At 49.7% G+C, this 17022-nt stretch overlaps 2 protein-coding genes across 3 annotated transcripts; both read left to right on the top strand.

The window, feature by feature from the left end:
* Window positions 1-911: 911 nt before the first annotated feature.
* Window positions 912-12244, top strand: ttc4 (tetratricopeptide repeat domain 4). 2 transcript variants are annotated; one of them, XM_051932487.1, is made up of 10 exons: window positions 912-1075; window positions 4858-4975; window positions 5305-5466; window positions 7584-7661; window positions 7949-8073; window positions 9014-9100; window positions 9419-9645; window positions 11368-11452; window positions 11535-11617; window positions 11725-12244. In XM_051932487.1, exons 1-10 carry the CDS (start codon window positions 962-964, stop codon window positions 11825-11827), a joined length of 1182 nt encoding a protein of 393 aa, XP_051788447.1. In that variant the 5' UTR covers window positions 912-961; the 3' UTR covers window positions 11828-12244. The 2 variants fall into 2 exon arrangements, with proteins under 2 accessions (XP_051788447.1, XP_051788448.1); XM_051932488.1 differs by lacking the exon at window positions 4858-4975 and having other exon boundaries at window positions 949-1075.
* A 2530-nt stretch (window positions 12245-14774) lies between these two features.
* On the top strand, window positions 14775-17021 carry bloc1s2 (biogenesis of lysosomal organelles complex-1, subunit 2). The gene is made up of 5 exons (XM_051932489.1): window positions 14775-14942; window positions 15025-15141; window positions 15369-15488; window positions 16639-16743; window positions 16833-17021. The coding sequence occupies exons 1-5, from the start codon at window positions 14828-14830 to the stop codon at window positions 16862-16864; spliced, it is 489 nt and encodes a 162-aa protein (XP_051788449.1). The 5' UTR covers window positions 14775-14827; the 3' UTR covers window positions 16865-17021.
* Window position 17022: the final 1 nt, after the last annotated feature.

The raw sequence follows: 17022 nt of genomic DNA, 5'->3' as shown, positions 1-17022 counted from the left end.
AATGCATGCAGAGAGTTTACTGTTGTTTCTATTTAGCCTTTTTTTTTGGGTCACAACCCCACACGTAAGAGAACAAGACGCTGGAGCACAATGCCACGCCAGAAGTACGGAGCAATGGGGCAGTTGATAAGTACGATGGCTCAAGGGTATGCGAGACAAAGGCCAGGATACAAAGCGCAGGGACGCCCAGAGCCAGACGTGCACAGTGACAATCGAGAAGATCATCAAATAGCCGAGACATCAGTCCCTGTCAAGGCTTTCACGTCTTTACATCAGCGACCTATCGAAGTGTCAAGCAGGATTTGTTTAATGTTGAAAACAAGAGAATGTATTCCCAAAACAGAAAAGTTCATCCTGCTGCAGGTGGGCCACGAGAAGAAATAAAATAAATGATCACATCTAGAGGAGCTGAAAGACATAACTCCTATTTAGGAAATGTAGCGAGCATCGACAACTCTGTCTCTTTAACGTGATTTTATTTGCACTTTATTTTAAGAGCGAAGGTCTGCGTGTTACATTAGTATGTGCAAGAAATGCTTCAACAAGCAGATGTCAAAGTGAGCGGCTTATTGACTTTGGGTTCCTTTTTACAACGGTGTTCCTGAAGAAAGCGACTGTGTGTTGGATGTCTGAGGTCTTTAATAATCCAGTTTGCTAAGAAAAACTTGAACATTTCAGGGTGATTCAAACTTGTAAACGCTACTGCAGATGTTTAAGCCATAAAGCTCCTCCACTTACGTGACGTTTATCCCGCAGCTCTGCTAACAGCTGATATCTTCTGTTACTTTTGGAGGGCGGAACCAAACTAAAATGCAGTAGTCTCCGGAGGGACAATGTTTCGGTGTAAGCACCCGGAAGTGCGTCCTGCAGTCGGGCGGGAGTTAAAAAGTAGTCACGTGATGTAAACAAATGCTTTGATTGGCTCGTGTTGTCAGCGTCGGTCTTTTCCAGTAAAACAGCAATGGCGAGCACCGCGCAGCACGAGGGTGACGAGGAAGACTACATGGACCAGTTTTTGGACAAGTTTGCAAATCAGAAATATAAAGGCGGTTTTAGCGAGGACAAATGGGAGGAGGTGAGGCTCGGTCTTGTAGTGGAAATCCGCTCGCTGCCTCATCTTTCATACCCCGGTAGGAGGAGCGTCAGCACGGCTGATTATTCGTGTACCCGCCATGAGAATGACAGTACTGTAGTTCTAATCTCTGTTGATCGTAACAAGATATCAAACACACAGTCCATAAGAGTTGTTAGTCCCGGATTAAAACCATACGCGATGTTTGCAAACGGTTAACGATTTAGTGGACGCTGTAAAGTGACCGTTAGGGAAAAGAAGTTTCTAGAAGATCGAGTCAAATCTGAGAGCTTCTTCAAATCGGTTTGCACTCGGGGTCAGATGCAGTGGCCTGTCAGCTGGAGACGATCCGGTCTCCGTCCTTATTTACAGTAACGCGAACAACAACTTTGGGGTTTAGCGCAGTTAGTGTGTTCAGAGCGGCGGGTCAAGCTGCTAAATGCCGCACTAGTGGGCGTCTTGGGGTCTGAGAAAAGGAGCAAAGGTGCGCACCCCGTGGAATGATGGGTAATGTCACAGAATGAATCCCGTACGTGTCAGGCAGACAAATAGGACAATTAGAAATGTCAGAATGTGATGTGAAGTGTAGCGTTACACTGAATCGAATACGTTTAACCCAGTGGCACAGAAAAAGACAGGCGATACATTGAAATATTTATGTTGTGTCATATGAGGAATTGAAAACCACAGATAAGTATACCGGAGCACCGGTGCCGATTGCCATAATGGCGTCCCTTTTGCTCTTTACGTGGCTCCTTTAGGCGTCTCGCCGATGCTTCATAGATGGAGGTCTGTTTGTACTTTGTAATGAGCCTTAAACTCTGCTGGCATCCACACACCGAGGCCAAAGGACCTTACCAGTCAATGGCTGCCCATCTAATGGACTGCCCGTTGCAGCTCTGGAGTGGTCTGTATCTCCGTGTTCCTTGCTGCCCACGTTACCCATCTTCAGTGTCAGGTACCTTGGCTCCTGTGCTGTATGCCTGCCAGTTGAGTTTGGGGTTGTCCAGTATGACCAGGGCCATGTTGCACACTCCAGTTGTTATGTCGTGAAGACTTTGGCCAGGAGGTTTAGGATGAAAGGATCCTCTTTGGTGATTTCAGTGGCCCATTGTGGTCTCCGTGGCCCTGTGATCGGATGGTAGGTCTTATCTTTATACTGCTTCTGACACCAAAGTAGCACCAGCACTGGACTCTCTTTTGCACTTTTAAGTGGCCTTCCCTCTTTAAGAGGACCACTCGCCATTGCTGCAGCAGGTGGAATTCTGTTTACAAATTTGCAGGCTTGACGTTTTTATAGGCGCCCTTGCCACTGGTGATGGACTACCAGCTCATAATATGGATGACATATCCATGGCTGATGTAACTTTCCAGCAGTGTTACAATATATTTAACCATCAATCTTCAATAAAAGATGCAGTGTCCCTAATTGAGAAATCACTCGGCCGCCAGTTCAAAAAGGACACGTTTAATGATGCTGCCCGTTTCTTCCATGCTGTATTCCTTCGGTTGGCCACAGAGGTATCTTTGCGGGTGTCCTCCAGATCTGATGTGAGATCTCTCATATATTATGTATTATTATTCAGAGCTTGTCCTTTACTTTGCAGTTTGCACTGTCATGAGACATTCTTGATGAATGTTGGCCAGACTCTGACTACTTATTTTATACTCTTTGGTGACTCTTGAATTAATTAAGGTATTCGGAAAAGCTGGACGCATATTGAAGGACAAGTGTCAGCAATTCTGAATTATGTACGTAATTAAGAAATGAGTTACAGCAAGAAGAGATTACGACCCCAACAAGCCCCAGGGTGTCACCCATATATAAAATCCAACGTCTGTCTGTCCACTTTTCACGAGAGAACTACTTCACAGATTTCGATTGGCTTTTTTTCTATAATTTGCTTGAACATTCCGGTTGATTTTGCGACTTCTCTCATTGCGCTAAGAATCGGAGTTCACTTGCAGGCAGCGATTTATTTGTGCTAATCTGAGAGACACGCTGTGGGCCAATGGGAGGCGGAGGCGGGACCTCAGTACTAGGGAGCTGGGCGGGGCCATCATCACTCACTCACGCACACACACACCAGCCTCTGTTCGAGTCGCGCTACCTGTCGCCACGTGTTGGAGCGCATCTCGCCTCCGCTTAGCTAGCGATACCCGTTTGTTCAGCAGACCTTATCATCTAGAGCAGGGGTGGGCACAGTCAGTCCTGGAGGGCCGCAGTGGCTGCAGGTTTTTATTCCAACCCAGTTGCTTAATTAGAAACCAATCCTTGGCAATAATTTAGTGGCATGGCTTGTTGGTGCTTTAACTCTGCCATGTCAGTTCATTCTCATATCCTAAGTGTTTTTTTTTCCTTTCTAAGGATATCATCCAAATGATTTGAAGGCTAAAATGGAGGAGTAATTCTCAGTCCTTTGCTTTTTCCTTCCAACTATTTAATTAAACCCAATAGTGCACGATAAACACACACGGGTGTAAAGGGTAACAAGCTAAATGGAGAAATGCTGGCTTCTCTTGTCATTTGCATCTTACTAAAAGTAAGGAGCCATTAAAAACTGAGAATGCAGCTGTTTAAGACTAAAGTAAGCGATTAGTGGTCTCACTCGCTCAGATGATGACCCCTTAAGTGAAGCAGAAGTGTCACTTGAGCAGTAAGTGCTTCTTATTAAGCAACTGGGTTGGAACAAAAACCTGCAGCCACTGCGGCCCTCCAGGACCGACTTTGCCCACCGCTGATCTGGAGATTGCTAAAGAGTAACGTTTGACGTTCTTGAGAGAGAGAACTGTGTGTTTTAGAGGGTACCTGCTCATTGGCACATGGGGGCCGCTGTCCCGTCAGAGCTCAACGCGATCAGATGCAGTGCCAGCGCTTGATGTCAGAGCGTACCCGCCTTCTGCTTGGCCATAGATGCCTTGATGACTTTTTACAATTTTGGCAAAGAGATCACAGCTGCATTCTCACCCCTGAAAACTAAAACTAAAGGTATTGTTTATCAAGAGACCCTCGGATACGAAATCTGTCAATAGAAAGTGTTATCAACACAAATGATTACGTTGTTATTGATTTTTAAAGCTTGTCCTGTTTCACTGCTACGTGGGCGGAGCCGCAGGGGACAGCTAGTCACATATAAAATAATTGAGCCGGTGGGGCGGTGGTCTCCCTCGGAGATCAGTACGAGGGGCGGTGATATCATTTATGAGTAACCACATACGTGTGTTGTGTGGAATAACGCGAGAAACAGAAAAATGCCAGAATTGTTTTGTCTCACATATGCCAAGGCCCCAGGGCACACGCTGTGGCCCCCCTTATATCTGCCTGTGCGTGACGGACGACTCTTGTGCCTCAGGTTTGGTTTACCGTTCATCGTCAGTACTTTCTGTGTAGGGTCAGACGCTCAAAGTCAGTAACAACACCCCCCATGGTGACCCTCCTTTTGACTGTTGCAGTGTAACAGTTGCGTATTTTATGAATACGTTTACACGAGGTCAGACTTTTTCCATGTGCTGTAACACTTTCAGTCGAGAGAAATGTGCGGCAGAGAGAGGGGCTGAGAAGTTAATTAACAATGAAACGTGTTGAGTGTCAGATTGCACGGCCCTGTAATCCAGGAGTTGAGTGTTTAAACAGTTTTGGGTGTTTTAATGGGACCGGTGTGTGCTCATCAGGGCCAGCGTCCACACCGGCGGTCAGCCTGCTTTCAGCTCCACCAGCATGGTCAATGTTTAGGGTGTCACTCCCATTTGCTGAACTCCTGCTTTTCCCTTTCCTCTCTTCCTAGGAATTTGACCAAGTCCCAATGTTCATGAAGAAGGCCCCAGAAGAGATTGACCCCCTTAAAAATCCTGAGCTCGCCTGTCTGCAGTCCATTATTTTTGATGATGACAGACCCCTCGAAGGTACCACCATGTCCTGGCCCTCGTTGTTTCGGGTCTTTTCCAGAAGATTATTTCAAATGTCGCGTGTGAGCTTCTGAGCGCATGACGAGAGTAATCTGAATGTTAACATCTGAATGAGCAAAGGGACTCTAAAGCGGAGGTGATGAAGTGTGCGTGACAGTTGGTACTGATCTGTTTGGGGTCCGGGTCGGCCTGTTTATTACACTTGGCATCACAGACCCCTTTTAAGGCACTACAAACGATCAGCTGTGTCTGCGTGCTGCCGTGGAGGTGCCAGTGACTCTTGAGGGCGCGTGTCACTAACTGTCAGCTGCATTGTCTAATTTCAGAGCAAGCCAAGACCTACAAATGTGAAGGCAACGAGTATTTCAAGCAGCGGGATTACAAAAAGGCCGTCATCAGCTACACAGAGGGGCTGAAAAAGAAGTGCAGCGACTCTGAGCTCAACGTCATCCTCTACACCAACCGGGCTGCCGCACACTTCTACTTGGGTACTGCTTTCCGTTTCGGAGTTTGTGCAGACGAGCATAGAAAATGCACTCCTGTGTGTAACACATGAACAAGGGTAGTACCAGGCACTGGGTGTCACGGTGGCAAAGAAGGGAATCGCCAGTCAGCTGAGGTAAATATGGGTGAGGTATCCCAACTGGCACCCGACGCTGTAAAGTGTCCGCTACCTCACTCAGTCTGACATCTCCTGTGGCCACAGCAAAGCTCAACACACATTAGAACAATCTGGACGAGAACAGGCCATTCAGCCCAACAAAGCTCGCCAGTCCTGTTCTCTTATTTCAAGTCGAGTTTTGAAAGTCCCTAAAGTCTCACTGACCATCACACTACTTGGTCCCTTATTCCAAGTGTCTGTCATTCTTTGTGTGAAGAAAAACTTCTTAATGTTTGTGTGAAGTTCACCCTTAATAAGTTTCCAACTGTGTCCCCGTGTTCTTGATGAACTCATTTTAAAATAACAGTCTCGATCCACTGCACTAATTCCCCTCGTAATTTTAAACACTTCAATCATGTCACCTCTTAGTCTTCTTTTGCTTAAACTGTAAAGGCTCAGCTCTTTGAATCTGTCTTCATAACTCATCTCGTGTAGCCCTGAATCAGCCCAGTCACTCTTCTCTGGACCTTTTCTTGTGCTGCTATGTCTTTATGGAGTCATAAACTGCACACAGTAGTCAAGATGAGGCCTCACCAGTGTGTTATAAAGCCTGAGCAGAACCTCCTGTGACTTGTACTCCACACATCAAGGCGCTATATAACCTGACATTCTGTTAGCCTTCTTAATGGCTTCTGAACACCGTCTGCCAGTTGAGTCCACTACGACTCCTAATCCTTCTCATAAGGTGGACTCTCGATTTTCAGACCAGTCATTGTGTATTCAAACCTAACATTTTTACTTCCTATGTGTAACTCTTTATGTTTGCTGACATTAAATTTCATCGTCCACAAATCCACCCAAACCTGTCTGCTGTCCAAGTCCTTCTGTGATGATATAACGGATTCCAAATTATCTGCTAATCCACCTATTTTGGTATCATCTGCCAACTTTACCAGCTTGTTACTTATATTCCTATTTAAATCCATCCATCCATCCATCCATTTTCCAACCCGCTGAATCCGAACACAGGGTCACGGGGGTCTGCCGGAGCCAACACAGGGCACAAGGCAGGAAACAATCCCGGGCAGGGTGCCAACCCACCGCAGGACACACACAAACACACCCACACACCAAGCACACACCAGGGCCAATTTAGAATCGCCAATCCACCTAACCTGCATGTCTTTGGAATGTGGGAGGAAACCGGAGCGCCCGGAGGAAACCCACGCAGACACGGGGAGAACATGCAAACTCCATGCAGGGAGGACCCGGGAATCGAACCCAGGTCCCCAGATCTCCCAACTGCGAGGCAGCAGCGCTACCCACTGCGCCACCGTGCCGCCCTCCTATTTAAATCATTTATAAATATTAAAAATTGCAGCAGCCCCAGTACTGCCCCCTGCTGGTCACCACTCTTAACATCGGCCAGTTCTGATGAGGTTCCTTGCACCATCACCCTCTGCTTCTTGTGTCTGAGCCAATTGTGCACCCCATCTACACACCACACCCTGACCTACCACTTCTTTTAGTTTGATGCCCAGCCTTTCCTGTGGCACCTTATCAAATACTTTCTGAAAGTCCAGATCAGTAATCTCATCTGCTCCACTCTGGTGGTCTCCTTTTGTTGCCTCTTCATAGAATTCCAGCCTGTTAGTCAAACACGACCTCCCTCTTCTGACCCCATGCTGACTGTCCTGTCCTTGCCAGGTGTTGCTCCATCTTCTCCTTAATAATTCCTTCCATTAATTTTCCTGTGATGTTACGCTTACTGGCCTGTAGTTGCTCTGATCTGCCCGGTCACCCTTTTTATATAACGGGATGATATTTGACATTTTCCAGTCCTTTGGAATCTCTCCAGTGCGCAGTGACTTCCTAAAAATGAGCACGCTGGACTTGACCTTAGGGACCGAACAAGTGGCAGAAACTAAAAAGCTGTGACAGCAAAAGCCTTTCACTTGGAGGGTACCGAGGGCACCTCACTCTGTGCATCTCTCTTCACCTTAGGCAACCGCCACTCGGCACTGAAGGATGTCCTGGCGGCAAGAAAATTGAAACCCAATCACCTGAAAGCCATCATACGAGGTAAGTGTCAAGCGTGCCATACCTTGAGAGATGATCTGTTCTGATGAGAGGCTGTGCTGTGCCAGGGCTTTTCTTTGATAATGCTAGCTTATGCTGTCTCTTTGGGGTTTCTGCATAGCCTGGCATGTACGGTTCTGTGCCCAAGTGGATCAGTTCTGGCCTGTGGTTTGTGTCACGTCTTTGTGGTGAGGAGCGTCACACGAGACACCCCTTATAAACCATACGTGTCTGTGACGGCCGCTGTGCAGTTCTGATGGGTGTTTTTCATTTCTTTTCCTCCAAACAAGGAGCTTCATGCCATGTGGAAATGAAGAACTTTGCTGAAGCCCTGGCATGGTGTGATGAAGGCCTGACACTCGAGCCAAAGGACAAGCAGCTGCTGGAGCTCCGACAGAAGGCTGACAAGCTGAAGGTGAGGGAGAGCGGAGGGCCGGGGAGGCCAACACACAGTTCACGATTCACTGAAACAAAGTGACCAGAATCAACTTAAATTAAAAATGTTAAAGAAAACAAAGTGAGCCGTGTTGGGTGTTAGGATGCTGCTGCCGCTGTTAGACTTGGCTAAAGATGGTACCCTAGTTGTACAGGTTGGCGTAAGTTGGTTTAAAACTCATAGAGCCGTTCAAATTGATTAAATCATTTAAATAAAAAACAGGAAGGCATGTCTGTGACTGGAGTGGAATGAACATCTCGACTCAGAGGGCCATTAGAGACCCTGAGCCCTCCAGTTAGGTGCCCACATTGTGATGGCAGCCTTGTTCTCCTGATAGCGCAGCGTAAAATAGAAATGAGAGAAACGGACTTCTGTGGCTTCAATAATTTGATATTCAGGAGAGCATTACCACTGTTAACTGGTGAAGCTGACGTCCTGACTTCTCCATGACAGAGGCTGTGACAAGTGATGAGGAGCCCTGTGTCTTTATCCAGTAAGACTTTGTGTCATCAGTCAGACGTTTGCTTTTGCGTTTTTCTCATTCGTGGCAATACAGAAGAGCGGGTTTTCGTTTTTCCGCGTTGTCATGTTGATTAGGCCATGCAGGTTGAAATGTCGCTGCACTCTCTCTGTGTTACGACAGCAGGCCTATCAACCCAAACTGAGTGACGTTCTATTCAATGCCACTAAGTGTCACCTGATGTTTCTCCTGCCCACCATCCTCTTGTGTCCCGTGTACACATTGACTGACCTCATAGCAGCTTTGCAGGACGAGACCAAGCGTATCTGTGAGGCACGTGTGCCCACTGCAGCTTAGGGGAGTCCGTTTTTCTGTGGTGCCTTTCACAAAGACGTTAAGCGTCACAGTAGAGACGAGAGCCTCAGACGCCATTGTTCTTCTTTTGTGTTTTATTTGTAGAGACTGCAAGAGCGAGACGTGAGAAAAGCACAAATGAAAGAGAAGAAGGAGCGCAGCCATAAGGAGGCCCTAATCAAGGCCATCCAGGTCAGTGGTCGGTGTACTGCTTGTGGCCCGGGGGTCCCACGTTTTTGTGGTCTTCTTGAGTGAGTGACCGGGACTGAAAGGCAGCAGTGAAGGAGACCACTTGGTGACGGCACCATAGTGTGAGCAGGCCTGCCTACCTAAGAAGGCTTCCAGTGCAGGACTTTGTTCAGCGCCACATATCAGACTTCATGCTTCTTTAGGGATGTGCCATCCACCAGGAGGCACTGGCACCAGTAGGTCATTGCCTGGCATCTTGTGCCCACTGCTGCCTGTGTGAACTTCATTCCTGACCTGAGTCTCTCTCTCTTTCAAATCCAGAATCGTGGCATCAAGCTGTCTGCCCCACTGCAGCCATGTTGCCAGAGCTCAGGTGATGATGAGGAGGAGGAGGAGAGCCTGTCTGGAGGGCTGGAGCAGCTGTCACTGGGTAGCTGTGGCCATCAGGTGCTTCTAGATGAGCAAGATCACCTCAGCTGGCCCGTTCTCTTCTTGTACCCCGAGTACGGACAGACTGACCTCATAGCGGCTTTTCACGAAGAGACCAGGTATGTGTGTGGGGAAGGGGACATATGGGGGGGGTTATAAGGTTCAGCTTCAAGGTATGTATGAACAGCAGTTTGATTTGTAGGTGGGCTGTGCCCCTTTCCTGATGCCCACTGTGTTTGTCACGATGAATGGCTTCTGACTTCAACATAAAAATACAATTTTAGAGATGGGGGGGGAGCAGAACAAACATAGAACGCCATTTCTAATTGGTCAACTAATATATCAATCATCCAGCACCTGTGAAATAATAATTGCCCCCTTGGTTCTTCACTCAAACAGTTGACCAAAGTTATTGATAATTCAACTCCAACTCAGTGAGCACAGCCAGCCAGTCGTGTTAATCTGAACCTCACCAGATCCAGCATTGGTCCTTGCTGTTGTTACTGAAAGGTTTCCAGAAGAACACTAGGACTCCATCAAAGGAGATTCCAGAAGATATAATGAGGAAAAAGTGGTTGAAACAGTCAGGAAAGGAAAGGGGGACAAAGCCACAGCGAGAGTCCGTATCTGTAAATGGACAACACAGGCTGGCCAGAGCATAGCAAGAAATACACCTGAAGACGTCAGGCCTGTGTAACCTCAGCTAAAGCCCCCCAGTGCTCAGGACTCCAGGAGCAGGAAGAGACAGAGGAAGAACTTGATTGTTGGGAAAGGAGCAAAGAAGAAACCTCTGCTATCCAAGAGGAACATCCATGTCATGAAATAACTGGAGGATCCCCTAAGCCTTTTGAGATGATGGCAGATGGACGATGGCAACATCAGACCTGCAGTGAAACATGGGGTGCTAGTGTGATGGGATGGGGATGCTCTGGAAGACCTGCCATTATTGAAGGAAACTGAAAAGTGTGCACTCGACTGAAATATTCTGAAGGTGTCTCTCCATGACCAGGAGCTGAAGTGTCATTGGCTTCTGCAGCAGGACAAGGAGCCAAAACACAAAAGCAAGTCAACAACTGAATGGCTCCGAGGTCTTGGGGTGGCCTAGTCACAGTCCTGACTTGAGCTGAAGGGAGCATCGGACGATTGAAAACTTCCCAGTGTGTCTGAATTAAAGGAAATGAGAGTAGTGAGAGCAAGTGGGATTGAAAAGGTGCTGAAACTATGGGGGCAATTACTTTTTCACACGGGTTGGTGCTGAAACTCTAGAAGCTGTTGTGTGTGTTCACTCAGAGATCACCCATTGTGTCCAAAACACACAAACAGAGGAGGTGAGGAAGGGGGGCAAATACTTTTTCACAGCAATGTGTATAACTTGATTGGGGGGGCAACGTGATTGGATATCCTGGCAATGCCAAGTCATCTCCCGATAATACCTAGCAAGCTGAGGCCGATAGCCCACCATATCGAGAAGTGCTGCCATCTGCTGGCCGTTCACAGACTCCATGTCTTTGAGTGGTCAGTCCGTCCCGTTGACTTTGTGTCCTTCAGTGGTCAGTCCGTCCCGTTTTTATTTTTCATTATAACTAAAGGCTCCCTACTTGCTGGCTCATGTCTGGCCCAGTGCTCTCATTGGCCGGACTGTGCCTTATCTTTGCTCCTATTGGTCAGTCCTGACTGGACACGTGGCTGTCGGGTCACCATGGTGTCCTCCAGCATGACAGAAGTCGCCAGTAAAGGAGGACATTCTTTGAGTTAAGGTCCCAGCTTCAGTCACTGTGACAGTACATTTTACTGGGAGTGACCCTAAGTGACCTGGTTGTCCACCTTCCTGTCTGCCTCAGGTTCACAGACCACTTGGCTGTGATGTTTGGTGAGGAGCGACCATCGTGGGATGCCGACAGGAAGTACAGCCCCCAGGATCTACAGGTTAGTGACCAGTGAGGCCTGCCAGGTTGTGATGCTGCCCGTCGTGAGCCACTTGACCTCTGAGCTCTTGGTTCATTCACAGCTCTTTTTTGAAGATGAGGAGCGTGAAGAGCTGCACCATGTGACTCCCACACACACCCTGCGGCAGGTGCTGACCCGTGACAGGTGGGTGGTCTTTTCACTCTGCAGTGCCACCCCTCTCATTTCTCTGTGGTCTCGTGTTGGTCATGGGTGAGGCTCCTCCATCTTGAACCAGTGGCTTTGTTTTTCAGGTGTTTTATTAAAGGTGGCACCCCTAGATTCATCGTCCTCGTTAAGGGTTCTTCGTTTGAGCGCGAGTTCTTAGCGGAGAGGAAGGTGCATGGCGCGGAGTGAGCCACGTTCTGGATGGGCGCTTGCTGTTCAGGTGCCACCTGGTGACCAGGGGGTGAAGTTAAGGGTAGCCCCCTCTCCCGTTATTGAAAGCATGGAGACTTGGCAGTTTTTGTCTTCTGCTGGACTTGGTGGCACTGTACCTGTTCAGTTGCTTTTTCGATGCCCACACTTGCCCAGCGGCACCCTGTTAACTGACATATTGGAGAAACTGAGAACACAGTGGAAGGCGTATCATGAGCTGGTGACATGTGGGATGGCACAGAAGAACCAGGCAGGTGGCACCCACCACCTTGAAACACCACACATACCCACCAGGGTTCTGTGCTGACTGAGTCTTCATGACTACCAGTGCCAATGTGGGCCATGACACTGTGGATGGCCTTTTGTTAAACAAACTACAATAAAATATATAAAGTGCCCAGTGTGCCCTTAAGAAGTACAGTAGGTATGCAGAGCTGGTACGGCTGGGAGGGCAGCAGGATTTAACCTGTCGTCGGATGGCCATTCTGAAGAGAGTTTCTTTATAAAGCCCACCATCATGCACAGGAGCACAGACTGTTAGCAAGTGCTTGGGTTGCCATCATTGTGGCATTGAGTTGGGAGCCCAAGGGCCCCCTGTGACTTGGAGCTCAGTAGATAAGGATGAAGGCCGGGGGCTTATGAGACGGGGACCCCAGAATTAGGTGGCTTCAATGTTAACCTCATAGTATACCTCATTCATGTGATGGTGGTCTTGGAGATGGGCATGGGTGAGTATGTCTCACAATGGTGGCATCAGCTTGGGGATGATGGCACAGTCATAAAGGAGGGACAGCAAATAGCGGCCTGCTGGACCACCTGGCCAGTGTCTGCCTGAGAGGGGGGCACAGTGGAGGTGATGAGTACAGGGTTAGGGTCTAAAATGATGTGTGCCAGGCAGGGGGTGGGGCCTATCAAGTGGAATAAAGTGATGTCAGGTGGAGGGCGGGGCCAAAGTAAGGCAGGAAGTGATCTGAGCTAAGAATAATATGAGTGGTGGGCGTGACTAAACTGATTTGTGGGGGGGGGGGGGGGGGGGGTCAGCTGACTGGCAGTGAAGGTCAATCTAGAATAAGATGGACTGAAGTGGAAGAAACTGAAATGAGATCAGCAGTAGGCAGGACCAATCAGAGCTGAAATGAGTAGTGGGTGGGGCTAAACTGATTGGTGCCCTGTAGACTGGCAGCAGGGAATTGGAGCCAATCTGACCAGGTGAAACTGGCAGATAGATGGTGTCAAAAGGGCCAGTCTAAGGCCCCGAGATGTGCACAAAGTAAGTACCACTAAACAGGTGGGCTGAGACTGGCAGCAGGAGGGAGCCAGTCAGAGGACAAATACACCAAAGTAGCAAAGGTAAAAAAAAAAGGCACCCCCTCTAGGGTGAGACCTCTTTGCGACAGAAGACCAAGGGGCTGGCACGACAGACCTGAGGGACTTGAACTGGTACTGGGGAGCCCACTGCCACCTTCATCAGGCGAAATGGAATAAAAAGGATGGGAATGAGGAGAACACCATTGATGTCAGCCAAATGTGTTCAAAGTTGTGTGTTTGGTGGTCACAGCTCCCTCCTGGCTTGGCCTCCCCTCTCTAAGACCTTTTATGTCTCCCTTTGCCCGCTTGTTGTTTTTTTTTTTTTTTCCTCCTGGAATGCCAGCTTTTCTCTCAATGGATTCTTTTTTTTCCGTTCTTTATTTCGCCTTATACAATTTCTTGTACTGGGAATTTGTTAGTTTTCGCATACCCCTTGGGGTCAGAGTGCAGGGTCAGCCATTGTACAGCGCCCCTGGAGCAATTACAGGTTAAGGGCCTTGCAGAGTAGGATTTCTTTTTGGCATTGACGGGGATTCGAACCGGCAACCTTCTGGATACCAGCGCAGATCCTTGGCCTCAGAGCCACCACTTGGAGTTGCAATAACTGCCCCGTCTTCAATAGCCACCTTGGGCACCGAGTGTCTAGTGCATTGAAGTTACTTAAGTTCTGTTTGGTGAAAACATCATAGGTGATCCACTCCCCCATTGGCCTGTCCAGGGTGGGCATCTGCCAGCTGCTGCCACTGCCTCGCCCTCATCTGAATCTGATTTTCTCCACGTCCCCGAGGACTGCGGTCCCGTCAATAATTGCAGCGGACACCTCACCTTTCACTTCTATGAAGACACTTGACCGCAGGGTCCTAGGGGGCTGCAGGCTGTCGTTCAGCCCCCTTTCCATGTCACAGATGTCTTCCTCGTGTATAATGGGCACATCCAGCGACACATCGTGGGCTCCGTTAGCGTTAAGAGTTGAATGAAAATAGAGAAAGCGGCGGCTCTCCTGGCTCTTGTCCGGCTTTTCGGTCACTTTTACCGAATTCGTTAAAAACTTCTGCTCGGCGGGGGAGCTGCTGTTGTCTCCAAGCCCGCAGTGGGCCACTTTGAGGCGGTAGTTGCCGCCTGAATGTCCAGTCCGCTTCTGCGTTTGGGATTTGTAGGCTCCTTTCGAGTCGCCAGCCGGTCATTTCCGATGGATTTACCCCCGGCAGGCTCGTTTCGGTCTCCCTCGAGTAAGCGACGAAGCTCCGGTGATCGTCTTGTTTTCACAGCCGTCGATTATCTCCGAGTCCCACGTAAAAGCAGGTGCGGAGTTGTGCCCACTATGACGGTTAGGGACCCCCGAGGACCACAGTCACGGCTCTCAATTCTACGAGTCACGCTGTAATTTGGATTGTTGGACGCAACGTCAGTTTGACAAGATGCCAAGTGACAGCGGCACGCTTTGCTTTTTATTCCAGAGGTTTGTATGTTTGCAATGCCACCGCGGTCTTCGCCGTTTGCCGCTCACACTGGAGTCCCGTTAGCGCAGGCGCCTGAGTGGAGCGCACGCGCAGGTCGAAGATTGTCCTGCCGCTGCTGTTAATAAAGTTATTTGACGTGGTGACGTCACGAGAGCGGGCCGAGCAGTCAGTCAGGTGAGTAAGTAGTCATGTGACATGGGCCGCTGAGGGTATGGCGGAGGGGACGGCGGAGACGCTCAGGATGGAGACAGGAGCCGAGGTCAGTGCCAGTGCTAGTGCTGCGGAGCAGTCTTCGGAGGTGGGCGTGAAGAAGCCGGCCACGGGCGGTGAGTTGTAGGGCTTAGCTCAATTCGACTCGGCTCGCTCAGGTCGGCCTTCGTGCCTAACGTGTGCTCTTGTGATGCGCAGGGGACGGCGGTGTGGAGACAGCGGAGGAGGCGACGGAGCCCGCGGAGCCCGACATCCAGCTGCTGTGCCGGGACATGTTTGACAAGATGGGCGTGTTCCTGCATGGGGAGCTCACAGGTGACACCGACCTGCATGTAGCGCCTTGCAACTGTTCATCGCCGGCGCACGCCTGTTTGCATTTACCACAACCCCCAGCTTGAGCGAGTTCTGCGGGGGCGTACGGCGTCTCGGGCGGGATTTGAACCCGCAGCCGTGTGCATTAAAAGCCGCGGCACGGCTAGCCGTGAGAGCGCCGCCTGCAGGCCACGCCGAGTGCTGACTATCTGTGTGTTGTGTTTTCTCAGCCACCTGCGAGGACTACAAACTGCTGGAGAACATGAACAAGCTGACGAGCCTCAAGTACCTGGAGATGAGGGACATCTCCCTGAACATCAGCCGCAACCTCAAGGACTTGAACCTCAAGTGTAAGTCTGGCCCGTCGGGGGTCTCCTTTATAACATTGTGCGTGAAAGAACAGGGCCGGGTGTCCGCCTGTATGCAGGTCACCTTCATAAATCACTGCCATCTCGTAATCGCCCACCCAGAAATGACCCTATAAGGACTACGCTAATGAACCCCCCAACACCTCAGTGGGCTTTACCAGCTACACTGGGGGGAGTCCAGTTCTGAGAGTTGGGGAAGCTGCTGGCATCTCAGCAAGTGCCCACCATCACCTGGCACACGTAATGACGTGAGTGCTGTTAAAATAAAATGCAGGTGTAGCCAGTCACCTTAGCTGTAAGCCAGCTGTCACGTGTGTCACCTTCAGCAAGCTGACCAGTTGACGTTACTTGGCCTTGACAATCCCAGATTGAGTGAGACCACCAAGCCATGTGACATTTGTCAGCCTCATCTTGGCGTCACAGATGATTTGTATTGGCTTACTGTTAACAACGGCAGCGTCGTCCTCGCAGTGCGTCAGGAGAGTCGGCTTCTGTAGACCCTCACCCTACGGAATCTGAATGTAGCGCCTTGCCAGTCGGCTTTATGGCCTCCAGCACGGCAGGCCCGGTGGAGCTGAATTTGGGCTGAGGAATTCCCAATCGGGTGGCCAGCTGGCGTCGTTAAACCCTTCAGAAGCGAAGGGCCTGCGCTGGCATCTGGGAGCTTCAGTTACTGCCAGAAGGACCCCTGAGCAAAGCCCCCAAAGGTCATGCAAAAAAAGACCACGTGGGCTCTGGCACTGAAGCACTTCAGATCAAATAGGAGGAGGTGCAGCCCAATGTCTGCCACTGGGGCCAGCAGAGCACAGGGTCCACACTGGGGGGGGGCGCTCTCAAAAGTCTTAATGGGCTCGTGCCCCATGGGCACCGCCAGGCAGGTGTGTTTTTTCTTCATGCCATCACTTAGGTCTCTAGTCCTGCAGTGTTGGCCCCCCTTAAAAGAGAATGTAGGCGGGGTCTGCACATCATGGCCATCGCTGTCACACGTTTGTCACACCGATGGCTCGGTGGCAGCCTTGAGACCACCACACGTTAACAGGTAACTCCTTGTGTGCCTGTAGTTGCTCTCCCACAGTTGTGCCCTGTCTGCAGTGACTGTCCCCTTACCGATGTCACCCTCTGTGTCTCTCAGATGCGGGCCTCCAGCCATACTTGGACCAGATCAACCAGATTGAAGAGCAGGTGACGGCGCTGGAGCAGGCGGCCTACAAACTGGACACGTACTCCAAGCGGCTAGGTGAGAGGGCCGTGGGCCAGTCGGTTAGACGGACCCCTTGAGTGTGCCCGCCGGGTAACTGTCTCTCTTTTTCTTTTTTTGTAATACAGAAGCCAAATTTAAGAAGCTTGAGAAGCGCTGAGCCGGTGACGTCACCCAGCACCCGCCTCAATGGCCTCCACGGCCCAATGCCACACGTCCCCGGGTGCCCACATGGGGAGGATGGACCTTTTTTGTTTTTTTGTACATCACTGAATGTTGCACTTTGTTTTGTCACAAATAAAGACACCCGAAGGCCAC

This window comes from Erpetoichthys calabaricus, chromosome 10 (assembly GCF_900747795.2).
Source record: "Erpetoichthys calabaricus chromosome 10, fErpCal1.3, whole genome shotgun sequence".
NCBI lineage: Eukaryota > Metazoa > Chordata > Cladistia > Polypteriformes > Polypteridae > Erpetoichthys > Erpetoichthys calabaricus.
This window is presented reverse-complemented; position numbering and strand designations above follow the sequence as displayed.

Bases quoted from the DNA above. Each gene is read 5' to 3' on its own strand.
- ttc4 (XM_051932487.1), top strand. From the start codon at position 962: ATGGCGAGCACCGCGCAGCACGAGGGTGACGAGGAAGACTACATGGAC. The intron at 4,976-5,304 runs GTACCACCATGT...GTCTAATTTCAG, and splicing joins TGATGACAGACCCCTCGAAG to AGCAAGCCAAGACCTACAAA. The intron at 8,074-9,013 runs GTGAGGGAGAGC...TTTTATTTGTAG, and splicing joins AGAAGGCTGACAAGCTGAAG to AGACTGCAAGAGCGAGACGT.
- bloc1s2 (XM_051932489.1), top strand. From the start codon at position 14,828: ATGGCGGAGGGGACGGCGGAGACGCTCAGGATGGAGACAGGAGCCGAG. The intron at 15,142-15,368 runs GTGACACCGACC...GTGTTTTCTCAG, and splicing joins CCTGCATGGGGAGCTCACAG to CCACCTGCGAGGACTACAAA. The intron at 16,744-16,832 runs GTGAGAGGGCCG...TTTGTAATACAG, and splicing joins CACGTACTCCAAGCGGCTAG to AAGCCAAATTTAAGAAGCTT.